This window comes from Nerophis lumbriciformis, linkage group LG13, assembly GCF_033978685.3.
Source record: "Nerophis lumbriciformis linkage group LG13, RoL_Nlum_v2.1, whole genome shotgun sequence".
In the NCBI taxonomy this organism is placed as follows: Eukaryota; Metazoa; Chordata; class Actinopteri; order Syngnathiformes; family Syngnathidae; genus Nerophis; species Nerophis lumbriciformis.
The window spans coordinates 41,465,933-41,480,420 of NC_084560.2; the positions used below are offsets into that span (position 1 = coordinate 41,465,933).

General features: G+C 37.9%; 1 protein-coding gene across 10 annotated transcripts in view; it reads left to right on the plus strand.

Annotated features, from left to right (window-relative positions):
• The window catches only part of caska (calcium/calmodulin-dependent serine protein kinase a), a 343,590-nt gene that overhangs the window by 307,020 nt on the left and 22,082 nt on the right, over window positions 1–14,488 (plus strand). For 8 of the 10 annotated variants that reach the window (XM_061970776.2, XM_061970777.2, XM_061970781.2 and 5 more), the window contains 2 exons: window positions 1,506–1,574; window positions 2,010–2,045. In XM_061970776.2, coding sequence (XP_061826760.1) covers window positions 1,506–1,574; window positions 2,010–2,045 — 105 coding nt within the window. The remainder of the gene's footprint in view (window positions 1–1,505; window positions 1,575–2,009; window positions 2,046–14,488) is intronic. The other 2 variants (XM_061970783.2, XM_061970785.2) reach the window with 1 other exon arrangement.

A 14,488-nucleotide genomic window follows, 5' to 3' on the forward strand; every position in this document is an offset into this window, starting at 1 on the left:
TTCTCATAGTCATTCACATCGACGTCCCATTGGGGTTGTGAGTTTTTCCTTGCCCTTATGTGGGCTCTGTACCGCGGATGTCGTTGTGGCTTGTGCAGCCCTTTGAGACACTTGTGATTTAGGGCTATATAAATAAACATTGATTGATTGATTATCATAATGGATATAAAAATAAGAAAATAATGAGGTCTTTGTCATGCGTGTGATTGTGTATCAACCTCCACAGTAGAGATGCGCGGTTAAGGGCACAACCGCGGATTATCCGCGGATCGGGCGGATGAAATTAAAAAAAATTAGATTTTATCTGCGGGTCGGGTCGGGCGGTTAAAAAAAAAAAAAAATTGATTTTAAATAGATTCAGGCGGGTGGCAGTTAAACCAATTCGGAAATATATATACATAGTTAAATGTTGTTACCCACATACGAAAAACGAGCAGGCACCTGCAGCATATGCCACAACAGAAGAAAAAAAAAGAAAAGAGATGGACACTTTTACGGAGCGGAGAAGGGACGCCTCGCCGGGGTTAGGGACCGAGACCCCTTCCCCCGAGAGGGCCCCACCGGGAGCCGTAGCTGAGGCGATCCGCGAGAAGGGCCCGACGCACGTCCAGGGTCACCACCGCACCCACCGCACCGACACCCCGCCTCGTCCGCCTTCGCCGCGGCCGGCGTCACGCGCAGTAGGTAAGCAGCTTACCTGCCCGCCACCCCCGTGGCCGGGGGCTCGTAACAGGGGTCACTCCGCGCGCTCCGCCCGCGCAGCTTACCTTCCCGCCACCCCTGTTGCCGGGGGCGCGTAACAGGGGTCACTCCGCGCGCAGTGCGCTCACGAAAGGGGTGTGGCTCACCCTGGTTGATATAGACAGCAGGACGGTGGCCATGGAAGTCGGAACCCGCTAAGGAGTGTGTAACAACCCACCTGCCGAATCAACTAGCCCTGAAAATGGATGGCGCTGGAGCGTCGGGCCCATACCCGGCCGTCGCCGGCAGCGAGACGCGCTTGGAGGTGCGCTCAGCGCGGCTCCCATATGATTGCGCACTGGTGTGCGTCTGGGTCGTGACAGCGTGGCACGCGAATGTCTGTGCTGCATTGGATCAGTCTCCTTTCTTTAACAGGCAAAAGCTTTATAAACTCACTAATGCCTTGCATCGTCTATATTAGATATATAACAACGGGCGGGTGCGGGCGGGTGCGGTTCTGATCAAATGTTAGATCGGGTGGATGGCGGATGGTTGACGACTTTCTCATGCGGTTGCGGATGAGATAATTGCCTATCCGCGCATCTCTACTCCACAGATATAATCGCCTATTGCTGCCCCCTTGTGGTCATGCAGGGGTCTGCAAATAAGAGACAAACTCCTGATAAGTGGTCTTGATGGTCCACTGCCCAATTGTGTGTGTGTGTGTGTGTGTGTGTGTGTGTGTGTGTGTGTGTGTGTGTGTGTGTGTGTGTGTGTGTGTGTGTGTGTGTGTGTGTAACGCTGACTTGTGTGTCTTATTTCAGAAAGAGTCCCCCACTTCCTCCAGGCATTCCCCTGCCAATGGCCACTCCAGCATTAACAGTTCTATCTTGGTAAGGATGCCCCCGGAAGAAAGAAAAAATAAAACCAGCCCTCGTTTTGTTTGGTATATTTTTTTTTTCCCAGAGTCCCCTGCGTGAAAATGTCTGTGGTATTTTAAATCCCTGAAGGGGTCACGAATAATCCCACATCAATCCTATGTCGCTTCTCTCCCTACGATGCGTTTAAGCGTGTCCGATATCTCAGTTCACAAATTGGTGTGCGTCTTTCACCGCCTGCTGAGTGCTGCGTATTCGCCACTGCTGCTTTCACCTTTGCTCCACGCTTTGCTTTGCAGCGGGTGGCGCTAACGCGGTCTTTTCCACGGGCTCAAGTGGCGCTCGCTTGGTTTCTAACGCGTCGATGTGTTGCCGCTGTGCTCCTTCAAACGTGTTCTTGTGTCACTAAAGTGTGTTCTCTGCTCTTGGATTGTCCTTTGACCTCCTCAGGACCTGCCGTCCACCATCCAGCCCAAAGGCCGACAGGTGAATATAAACCCTCTTAAGCCTTATTTCCAACAAGCAGCGCAGTAGCAGGTAGCTCCTCCCACCTGTTATTAATGACACAATATAAATAAATATTCAAAATAATCCACAAAATCAAGTTCCACAGTCCACTTGTTCATGCAGGATGTTATGTACGTCTTACATAGCTCCTCCCACCAGTTGATAATGACAATGTTAGGACTCAAAATAATCCACAAAGTCGTCAGTAAGTATGCTCGTGTAAGGCAATATGCTTGTGTAATGTAAGCCTATCATATAGTTGTCCCAAAAGTTCAACTTGTCTAGTAAAAAGTGACCGAAAGACTCAAAATAATCCACACGCCTGCTCAAATAAAGTAAATAAAATAATGTCCAATATGCGATTTTTCCTCCCACCAGTTACAAAGGACAACCACCACCTTGCGCAATAGGGGTAAATACTCAAATAATCCACAAAGTCAAATTCCACAGTGCATTTGTTTACGCACATGTAACATAGGTGTATCATAAAATTAATATGATTGCGCCTACCACCAGTTATTAATGACAACTGCCTCCTTGCACTGTATAAATAAATACAAAGGCTCAAAATAATCCACAATATCGTCAGTAAGTATGTTTATGTAAGTTAATGTTTGTGTAATGTAGGCTTGTCATTTAACTGCTCCTCCTAGCAGTTAATAATGGTAAACCCCATTTTGCATAATGAAAAAGAAACCAAAAGACTCGAAATAATCCACTGTCATAGTACGCCCGCTCTATTTAAGTACTAACTAAAGTAAATAGAATAATGTAACATAAAGCGATTTCTCTTCCCACCAATTACAAAAGACAACTGTCACCTTACACAATAGGAAAAAAATGCTCAAATAATCCACAAAGTCGTCAGTAAGTATGCTCGTGTAAGGCAATATGCTTGTGTGATGTAAGCCTATCATATAGTTGTCCCAAAAGTTCAATTGTCTAGTAAAAAGTGACGGAAAGACTCAAAATAATCCACAGGGTCAGAGCATGCCTGCTCAAATAAAGTAAATAAAATAATGTCCAATATGCGATTTTTCCTCCCACCAGTTACAAAGGACAACCACCACCTTGCGCAATAGGGGTAAATACTCAAATAATCCACAAAGTCAAATTCCACAGTACATTTGTTTACGCACATGTAACATAGGTGTATCATAAAATTAATATGATTGCGCCTACCACCAGTTATTAATGACAACTGCCTCCTTGCGCTGTATAAATAAATACAAAGGCTCAAAATAATCCACAAAATCGTCAGTAAGTATGTTTATGTAAGTTAATGTTTGTGTAATGTATGCTTGTCATTTAACTAATTTAACTGCTCCTCCTAGCAGTTAATAATGGTAAACCCCATTTTGCATAATGAAAAAGAAACCAAAAGACTTGAAATAATCCACAGTCATAGTACGCCCGCTCTAATAAAGTACTAACTAAAGTAAATAGAATAATGTAACATAAAGCGATTTCTCTTCCCACCAATTACAAAAGACAACTGTCCCCTTGCACAATAGGAAAAAAATGCTCAAATAATCCACAAAGTCGTCAGTAAGTATGCTCGTGTAAGGCAATATGCTTGTGTGATGTAAGCCTATCATATAGTTGTCCCAAAAGTTCAACTTGTCTAGTAAAAAGTGACCGAAAGACTCAAAATAATCCACAGGGTCAGAGCACGCCTGCTCAAATAAAGTAAATAAAATAATGTCCAATATGCGATTTTTCCTCCCACCAGTTACAAAGGACAACCACCACCTTGCGCAATAGGGGTAAATACTCAAATAATCCACAAAGTCAAATTCCACAGTACATTTGTTTACGCACATGTAACATAGGTGTATCATAAAATTAATATGATTGCGCCTACCACCAGTTATTAATGACAACTGCCTCCTTGCGCTGTATAAATAAATACAAAGGCTCAAAATAATCCACAAAATCGTCAGTAAGTATGTTTATGTAAGTTAATGTTTGTGTAATGTATGCTTGTCATTTAAACTAATTTAACTGCTCCTCCTAGCAGTTAATAATGGTAAACCCCATTTTGCATAATGAAAAAGAAACCAAAAGACTCGAAATAATCCACAGTCATAGTACGCCCGCTCTAATAAAGTACTAACTAAAGTAAATAGAATAATGTAACATAAAGCGATTTCTCTTCCCACCAATTACAAAAGACAACTGTCACCTTACACAATAGGGAAAAAAATGCTCAAATAATCCACAAAGTCGTCAGTAAGTATGCTCGTGTAAGGCAATATGCTTGTGTGATGTAAGCCTATCATATAGTTGTCCCAAAAGTTCAACTTGTCTAGTAAAAAGTGACCGAAAGACTCAAAATAATCCACAGGGTCAGAGCACGCCTGCTCAAATAAAGTAAATAAAATAATGTCCAATATGCGATTTTTCCTCCCACCAGTTACAAAGGACAACCACCACCTTGCGCAATAGGGGTAAATACTCAAATAATCCACAAAGTCAAATTCCACAGTACATTTGTTTACGCACATGTAACATAGGTGTATCATAAAATTAATATGATTGCGCCTACCACCAGTTATTAATGACAACTGCCTCTTTGGGCTGTATAAATAAATACAAAGGCTCAAAATAATCCACAATATCATCAGTAAGTATGTTTATGTAAGTTAATGTTTGTGTAATGTAGGCTTGTCATTTAACTAATTTAACTGCTCCTCCTAGCAGTTAATAATGGTAAACCCCATTTTGCATAATGAAAAAGAAACCAAAAGACTCGAAATAATCCACAGTCATAGTACGCCCGCTCTAATAAAGTACTAACTAAAGTAAATAGAATAATGTAACATAAAGCGATTTCTCTTCCCACCAATTACAAAAGACAACTGTCACCTTACACAATAGGGAAAAAAATGCTCAAATAATCCACAAAGTCGTCAGTAAGTATGCTCGTGTAAGGCAATATGCTTGTGTGATGTAAGCCTATCATATAGTTGTCCCAAAAGTTCAACTTGTCTAGTAAAAAGTGACGGAAAGACTCAAAATAATCCACAGGGTCAGAGCACGCCTGCTCAAATAAAGTAAATAAAATAATGTCCAATATGTGATTTTTCCTCCCACCAGTTACAAAGGACAACCACCACCTTGCGCAATAGGGGTAAATACTCAAATAATCCACAAAGTCAAATTCCACAGTACATTTGTTTACGCACATGTAACATAGGTGTATCATAAAATGAATATGATTGCGCCTACCACCAGTTATTAATGAGAACTGCCTCCTTGCGCTGTATAAATAAATACAAAAGGCTCAAAATAATCCACAAAATCGTCAGTAAGTATGTTTATGTAAATTAATGTTTGTGTAATGTAGGCTTGTCATTTAACTAATTTAACTGCTCCTCCTAGCAGTTAATAATGGTAAACCCCATTTTGCATAATGAAAAAGAAACCAAAAGACTCGAAATAATCCACAGTCATAGTACGCCCGCTCTAATAAAGTACTAACTAAAGTGATAGAATAATGTAAAATAAAGCAATTACTCTTCCCACCAATGACAAAAGACAACTGTCACCTTACACAATAGGGAAAAAAATGCTCAAATAATCCACAAAGTCGTCAGTAAGTATGCTCGTGTAAGGCAATATGCTTGTGTAATGTAAGCCTATCATATAGTTGTCCCAAAAGTTCAACTTGTCTAGTAAAAAGTGACGGAAAGACTCAAAATAATCCACAGGGTCAGAGCACGCCTGCTCAAATAAAGTAAATAAAATAATGTCCAATATGCGATTTTTCCTCCCACCAGTTACAAAGGACAACCACCACCTTGCGCAATAGGGGTAAATACTCAAACAATCCACAAAGTCAAATTCCACCGTACATTTGTTTACGCACATGTAACATAGGTGTATCATAAAACGAATATGATTGCGCCTACCACCAGTTATTAATGACAACTGCCTCCTTGCACTGTATAAATAAATACAAATGCTCAAAATAATCCACAATATCGTCAGTAAGTATGTTTATGTAAATTAATGTTTGTGTAATGTATGCTTGTCATTTAACTAATTTAACTGCTCCTCCTAGCAGTTAATAATGGTAAACCCCATTTTGCATAATGAAAAAGAAACCAAAAGACTCGAAATAATCCACAGTCATAGTACGCCCGCTCTAATAAAGTACTAACTAAAGTAAATAGAATAATGTAACATAAAGCGATTTCTCTTCCCACCAATTACAAAAGACAACTGTCACCTTACACAATAGGAAAAAAATGCTCAAATAATCCACAAAGTCGTCAGTAAGTATGCTCGTGTAAGGCAATATGCTTGTGTAATGTAAGCCTATCATATAGTTGTCCCAAAAGTTCAACTTGTCTAGTAAAAAGTGACGGAAAGACTCAAAATAATCCACAGGGTCAGAGCACGCCTGCTCAAATAAAGTAAATAAAATAATGTCCAATATGCGATTTTTCCTCCCACAAGTTACAAAGGACAACCACCACCTTGCGCAATAGGGGTAAATACTCAAATAATCCACAAAGTCAAATTCCACCGTACATTTGTTTACGCACATGTAACATAGGTGTATCATAAAATGAATATGATTGCGCCTACCACCAGTTATTAATGACAACTGCCTCCTTGCGCTGTATAAATAAATACAAAGGCTCAAAATAATCCACAAAATCGTCAGTAAGTATGTTTATGTAAATGCATGTTTATGTAATGTAGGCTTGTCATTTAACTAATTTAACTGCTCCTCCTAGCAGTTAATAATGGTAAACCCCATTTTGCATAATGAAAAAGAAACCAAAAGACTCGAAATAATCCACAGTCATAGTACGCCCGCTCTAATAAAGTACTAACTAAAGTAAATAGAATAATGTAACATAAAGCGATTTCTCTTCCCACCAATTACAAAAGACAACTGTCACCTTACACAATAGGGAAAAAAATGCTCAAATAATCCACAAAGTCGTCAGTAAGTATGCTCGTGTAAGGCAATATGCTTGTGTAATGTAAGTCTATCATATAGTTGTCCCAAAAGTTCAACTTGTCTAGTAAAAAGTGACGGAAAGACTCAAAATAATCCACAGGGTCAGAGCACGCCTGCTCAAATAAAGTAAATAAAATAACGTCCAATATGCGATTTTTCCTCCCACCAATTACAAAGGACAACCACCACCTTGCGCAATAGGGGTAAATACTCAAATAATCCACAAAGTCAAATTCCACAGTACATTTGTTTACGCACATGTAACATAGGTGTATCATAAAACGAATATGATTGCGCCTACCACCAGTTATTAATGACAACTGCCTCCTTGCGCTGTATAAATAAATACAAATGCTCAAAATAATCCACAAAATCGTCAGTATGTTTATGTAAATTAATGTTTGTGTAATGTAGGCTTGTCATTTAACTAATTTAACTGCTCCTCCTAGCAGTTAATAATGGTAAACCCCATTTTGCATAATGAAAAAGAAACCAAAAGACTCGAAATAATCCACAGTCATAGTACACCCGCTCTAATAAAGTACTAACTAAAGTAAATAGAATAATGTAACATAAAGCGATTTCTCTTCCCACCAATTACAAAAGACAACTGTCACCTTACACAATAGGAAAAAAATGCTCAAATAATCCACAAAGTCGTCAGTAAGTATGCTCGTGTAAGGCAATATGCTTGTGTAATGTAAGCCTATCATATAGTTGTCCCAAAAGTTCAACTTGTCTAGTAAAAAGTGACGGAAAGACTCAAAATAATCCACAGGGTCAGAGCACGCCTGCTCAAATAAAGTAAATAAAATAATGTCCAATATGCGATTTTTCCTCCCACCAGTTACAAAGGACAACCACCACTTTGCGCAATAGGGGTAAATACTCAAATAATCCACAAAGTCAAATTCCACAGTACATTTGTTTACGCACATGTAACATAGGTGTATCATAAAATGAATATGATTGCGCCTACCACCAGTTATTAATGACAACTGCCTCCTTGCGGTGTCTGAATAAATACAAAGTCTCAAAATAATCCACAATATCGTCAGTAAGTATGTTTATGTAAGTTAATGTTTGTGTAATGTAGGCATGTCATTTAACTAATTTAACTGCTCCTCCTAGTAGTTAATAATGGTAAACCCCATTTTGCATAATGAAAAAGAAACCAAAAGACTCGAAATAATCCACAGTCATAGTACACCCGCTCTAATAAAGTACTAACTAAAGTAAATAGAATAATGTAACATAAAGCGATTTCTCTTCCCACCAATTACAAAAGACAACTGTCACCTTACACAATAGGGGAAAAAAAATGCTCAAATAATCCACAAAGTCGTCAGTAAGTATGCTCGTGTAAGGCAATATGCTTGTGTGATGTAAGCCTATCATATAGTTGTCCCAAAAGTTCAACTTGTCTCGTAAAAAGTGACCGAAAGACTCAAAATAATCCACAGGGTCAGAGCACGCCTGCTCAAATAAAGTAAATAAAATAATGTCCAAAATGCGATTTTTCCTCCCACCAGTTACAAAGGACAACCACCACCTTGCGCAATAGGGGTAAATACTCAAATAATCCACAAAGTCAAATTCCACAGTACATTTGTTTACGCACATGTAACATAGGTGTATCATAAAATGAATATGATTGCGCCTACCACCAGTTATTAATGACAACTGCCTCCTTGCGGTGTCTAAATAAATACAAAGTCTCAAAATAATCCACAAAATCGTCAGTAAGTATGTTTATGTAAATGCATGTTTGTGTAATGTATGCTTGTCATTTAACTAATTTAACTGCTCCTCCTAGCAGTTAATAATGGTAAACCCCATTTTGCATAATGAAAAAGAAACCAAAAGACTCGAAATAATCCACAGTCATAGTACGCCCGCTCTAATAAAGTACTAACTAAAGTAAATAGAATAATGTAACATAAAGCGATTTCTCTTCCCACCAATGACAAAAGACAACTGTCACCTTACACAATAGGGGAAAAAATGCTCAAATAATCCACAAAGTCGTCAGTAAGTATGCTTGTGTAAGGCAATATGCTTGTGTGATATAAGCCTATCATATAGTTGTCCCAAAAGTTAATAACCCCTAACTTGTCTAGTAAAAAGTGACCGAAAGACTCAAAATAATCCACAGGGTCAGAGCACGCCTGCTCAAATAAAGTAAATAAAATAATGTCCAATATGCGATTTTTCCTCCCACCAGTTACAAAGGACAACCACCACCTTGCGCAATAGGGGTAAATACTCAAATAATCCACAAAGTCAAATTCCACAGTACATTTGTTTACGCACATGTAACATAGGTGTATCATAAAACGAATAAGATTGCGCCTACCACCAGTTATTAATGACAACTGCCTCCTTGCGCTGTATAAATAAATACAAATGCTCAAAATAATCCACAATATCGTCAGTAAGTATGTTTATGTAAGTTAATGTTTGTGTAATGTAGGCTTGTCATTTAACTAATTTAACTGCTCCTCCTAGCAGTTAATAATGGTAAACCCCATTTTGCATAATGAAAAAGAAACCAAAAGACTCAAAATAATCCACAGTCATAGTACGCCCGCTCTAATAAAGTACTAACTAAAGTAAATAGAATAATGTAACATAAAGCGATTTCTCTTCCCACCAATTACAAAAGACAACTATCACCTTACACAATAGGGAAAAAAATGCTCAAATAATCCACAAAGTCGTCAGTAAGTATGCTCGCGTAAGGCAATATGCTTGTGTGATGTAAGCCTATCATATAGTTGTCCCAAAAGTTCAACTTGTCTAGTAAAAAGTGACGGAAAGACTCAAAATAATCCACAGGGTCAGAGCACGCCTGCTCAAATAAAGTAAATAAAATAATGTCCAATATGCGATTTTTCCTCCCACAAGTTACAAAGGACAACCACCACCTTGCGCAATAGGGGTAAATACTCAAATAATCCACAAAGTCAAATTCCACAGTACATTTGTTTACGCACATGTAACATAGGTGTATCATAAAACGAATATGATTGCGCCTACCACCAGTTATTAATGACAACTGCCTCTTTGCGCTGTATAAATAAATACAAAGGCTCAAAATAATCCACAATATCGTCAGTAAGTATGTTTATGTAAGTTAATGTTTGTGTAATGTAGGCTTGTCATTTAACTAATTTAACTGCTCCTCCTAGCAGTTAATAATGGTAAACCCCATTTTGCATAATGAAAAAGAAACCAAAAGACTCGAAATAATCCACAGTCATAGTACGCCCGCTCTAATAAAGTACTAACTAAAGTAAATAGAATAATGTAACATAAAGCGATTTCTCTTCCCACCAATTACAAAAGACAACTGTCACCTTACACAATAGGGAAAAAAATGCTCAAATAATCCACAAAGTCATCAGTAAGTATGCTCGTGTAAGGCAATATGCTTGTGTGATGTAAGCCTATCATATAGTTGTCCCAAAAGTTCAACTTGTCTAGTAAAAAGTGACGGAAAGACTCAAAATAATCCACAGGGTCAGAGCACGCCTGCTCATATAAAGTAAATAAAATAATGTCCAATATGCGATTTTTCCTCCCACAAGTTACAAAGGACAACCACCACCTTGCGCAATAGGGGTAAATACTCAAATAATCCACAAAGTCAAATTCCACAGTACATTTGTTTACGCACATGTAACATAGGTGTATCATAAAATTAATATGATTGCGCCTACCACCAGTTATTAATGACAACTGCCTCCTTGCGCTGTATAAATAAATACAAATGCTCAAAATAATCCACAATATCGTCAGTAAGTATGTTTATGTAAGTTAATGTTTGTGTAATCTAGGCTTGTCATTTAACTAATTTAACTGCTCCTCCTAGCAGTTAATAATGGTAAACCCCATTTTGCATAATGAAAAAGAAACCAAAAGACTGGAAATAATCCACAGTCATAGTACGCCCGCTCTAATACAGTACTAACTAAAGTAAATAGAATAATGTAACATAAAGCGATTTCTCTTCCCACCAATTACAAAAGACAACTGTCACCTTACACAATAGGGAAAGAAATGCTCAAATAATCCACAAAGTCGTCAGTAAGTATGCTCGTGTAAGGCAATATGCTTGTTTAATGTAAGCCTATCATATAGTTGTCCCAAAAGTTCAACTTGTCTAGTAAAAAGTGACGGAAAGACTCAAAATAATCCACAGGGTCAGAGCACGCCTGCTCAAATAAAGTAAATAAAATAATGTCCAATATGCGATTTTTCCTCCCACAAGTTACAAAGGACAACCACCACCTTGCGCAATAGGGGTAAATACTCAAATAATCCACAAAGTCAAATTCCACAGTACATTTGTTTACGCACATGTAACATAGGTGTATCATAAAACGAATATGATTGCGCCTACCACCAGTTATTAATGACAACTGCCTCCTTGCGGTGTCTAAATAAATACAAAGTCTCAAAATAATCCACAAAATCGTCAGTAAGTATGTTTATGTAAATGCATGTTTGTGTAATGTATGCTTGTCATTTAACTAATTTAACTGCTCCTCCTAGCAGTTAATAATGGTAAACCCCATTTTGCATAATGAAAAAGAAACCAAAAGACTCGAAATAATCCACAGTCATAGTACGCCCGCTCTAATAAAGTACTAACTAAAGTAAATAGAATAATGTAACATAAAGCGTTTTCTCTTCCCACCAATTACAAAAGACAACTATCACCTTACACAATAGGGAAAAAAATGCTCAAATAATCCACAAAGTCGTCAGTAAGTATGCTCGTGTAAGGCAATATGCTTGTGTGATGTAAGCCTATCATATAGTTGTCCCAAAAGTTAATAACCCCCAACTTGTCTAGTAAAAAGTGACCGAAAGACTCAAAATAATCCACAGGGTCAGAGCACGCCTGCTCAAATAAAGTAAATAAAATAATGTCCCATATGCGATTTTTCCTCCAACCAGTTACAAAGGACAACCATCACCTTGCGCAATAGGGGTAAATACTCAAATAATCCACAAAGTCAAATTCCACAGTACATTTGTTTACGCACATGTAACATAGGTGTATCATAAAACGAATATGATTGCGCCTACCACCAGTTATTAATGACAACTGCCTCCTTGCGCTGTATAAATAAATACAAAGGCTCAAAATAATCCACAATATCGTCAGTAAGTTTGTTTATGTAAGTTAATGTTTGTGTAATGTAGGCTTGTCATTTAACTAATTTAACTGTTCCTCCTAGCAGTTAATAATGGTAAACCCCATTTTGCATAATGAAAAAGAAACCAAAAGACTCGAAATAATCCACAGTCATAGTACGCCCGCTCTAATAAAGTACTAACTAAAGTGAATAGAATAATGTAACATAAAGCGATTTCTCTTCCCACCAATTACAAAAGACAACTGTCACCTTACACAATAGGGAAAAATGCTCAAATAATCCACAAAGTCAAATTCCACAGTATATTTGTTCATGCACAAATGTATGCACATGTAACATAGGTGTATCATATAATGAATAGGATCACCTACCACCAGTTATTATTGACAACTGCCTCCTTGCGCTGTATAAATAAGTACAAAGGCTCAAAATAATCCACAAAATCGTCAGTATGTTAATGTAAGGCAATATGTTGGTGTAATGTATGCTTGTCATTCAACTAATTTAAATGCTTCTCCTACCAGTTAATAATGGTAACCCCCAACTTGCATAATGAAAAATAAACCAAAAGACTCAAAATAAGTCATAGTACGCCCACTTAATTAAATAAAGTACTAACTAAAGTAAATGGAATAATGTAAAATAAAGCAATTTCTCTTCCCACCAATTACAAAAGACAACTGTCACCTTACACAATAGGAAAAAGTATTCAAATAATCCACAAAATCAAATTCCACATATATTTGTTATGCACGTGTAACAGGCTTATCATGTAATGAATACGGTGGCTCTTCTCACCAGTTATAAATGAGAACCGTCACCTTGCACAATAGAAGTAAATACTCAAAATAATCCACTAAATCAAGTTCCACAGTACACTTGCTCATGCACAAATTCATGTATTTGTAAAATAGGTGTATCATAAAATGAATATGATCACTCCTCCCACCAGTTATTAGTGGCGTCCCCCACCTTGCACAATAGGAAAATAAACAAAAGGCTCCAATTAATCCACAATGTCAAATTGCACGATTCACTTGTTCTTACATGAGTAACCTAAGCATATAATTTATATGATCTCTCCTCCCACCAGTTGTTAAGGACAATGACCATTTTGCACAGTAAAAATCAATCTAAAGACTCAAAATACTCCACAAAGTCAATTTACACGGTTCACTTGTTCAAACATGGAACATAGGCATATAGTTTATATGATCGCTCCTCCCACCAGTTGTTGATGACAACCGCCACCTTGCACAGTAGAAATTAATCAAAAGACTTAAAATAATCCACAAAGTCCGACTGTACGGTTTACTTGTTCATAAATTAGTATATTGTTTAAATGGTTTCTCCTCCCACCAGTTGTGTTTAATGACAACCGCCAACCTTGAGCAGTAGAAAGAAATAAAGACTGAAAATAATCCACAAAGTCAAATTGCATGGCATATAGTTTGTACGATCGCTCCCCTCCTCACCAGTTGTTAATGACAACCGCCTCCTTGCACAGTAGAAATTAATCAAGACTTAAAATAATCCACAAAGTCCGACTGTACGGTTTACTTGTTCATAAATTAGTATATCGTTTAAATGGTTTCTCCTCCCACCAGTTGTGTTTAATGACAACCGCCAACCTTGAGCAGTAGAAAGAAATAAAGACTGAAAATAATCCACAAAGTCCAATTGCATGGCATATAGTTTGTACGATCGCTCCCCTCACCAGTTGTTAATGACAACCGCCTCCTTGCACAGTAGAAATTAATCAAGAGACTTAAAATAATCCACAAAGTCCGACTGTACGGTTTACTTGTTCATAAATTAGTATATTGTTTAAATGGTTTCTCCTCCCACCAGTTGTGTTTAATGACAACCGCCAACCTTGATCAGTAGAAAGAAATAAAGACCTGAAAATAATCCACAAAGTCAAATTGCATGGCATATAGTTTGTACGATCGCTCCCCTCACCAGTTGTTAATGACAACCGCCTCCTTGCACAGTAGAAATTAATCAAGAGACTTAAAATAATCCACAAAGTCCGACTGTACGGTTTACTTGTTCATAAATTAGTATATTGTTTAAATGGTTTCTCCTCCCACCAGTTGTGTTTAATGACAACCGCCAACCTTGAGCAGTAGAAAGAAATAAAGACCTGAAAATAATCCACAAAGTCAAATTGCATGGCATATAGTTTGTACGATCGCTCCCCTCCTCACCAGTTGTTAATGACAACCGCCTCCTTGCACAGTAGAAATTAATCAAGACTTAAAATAATCCACAAA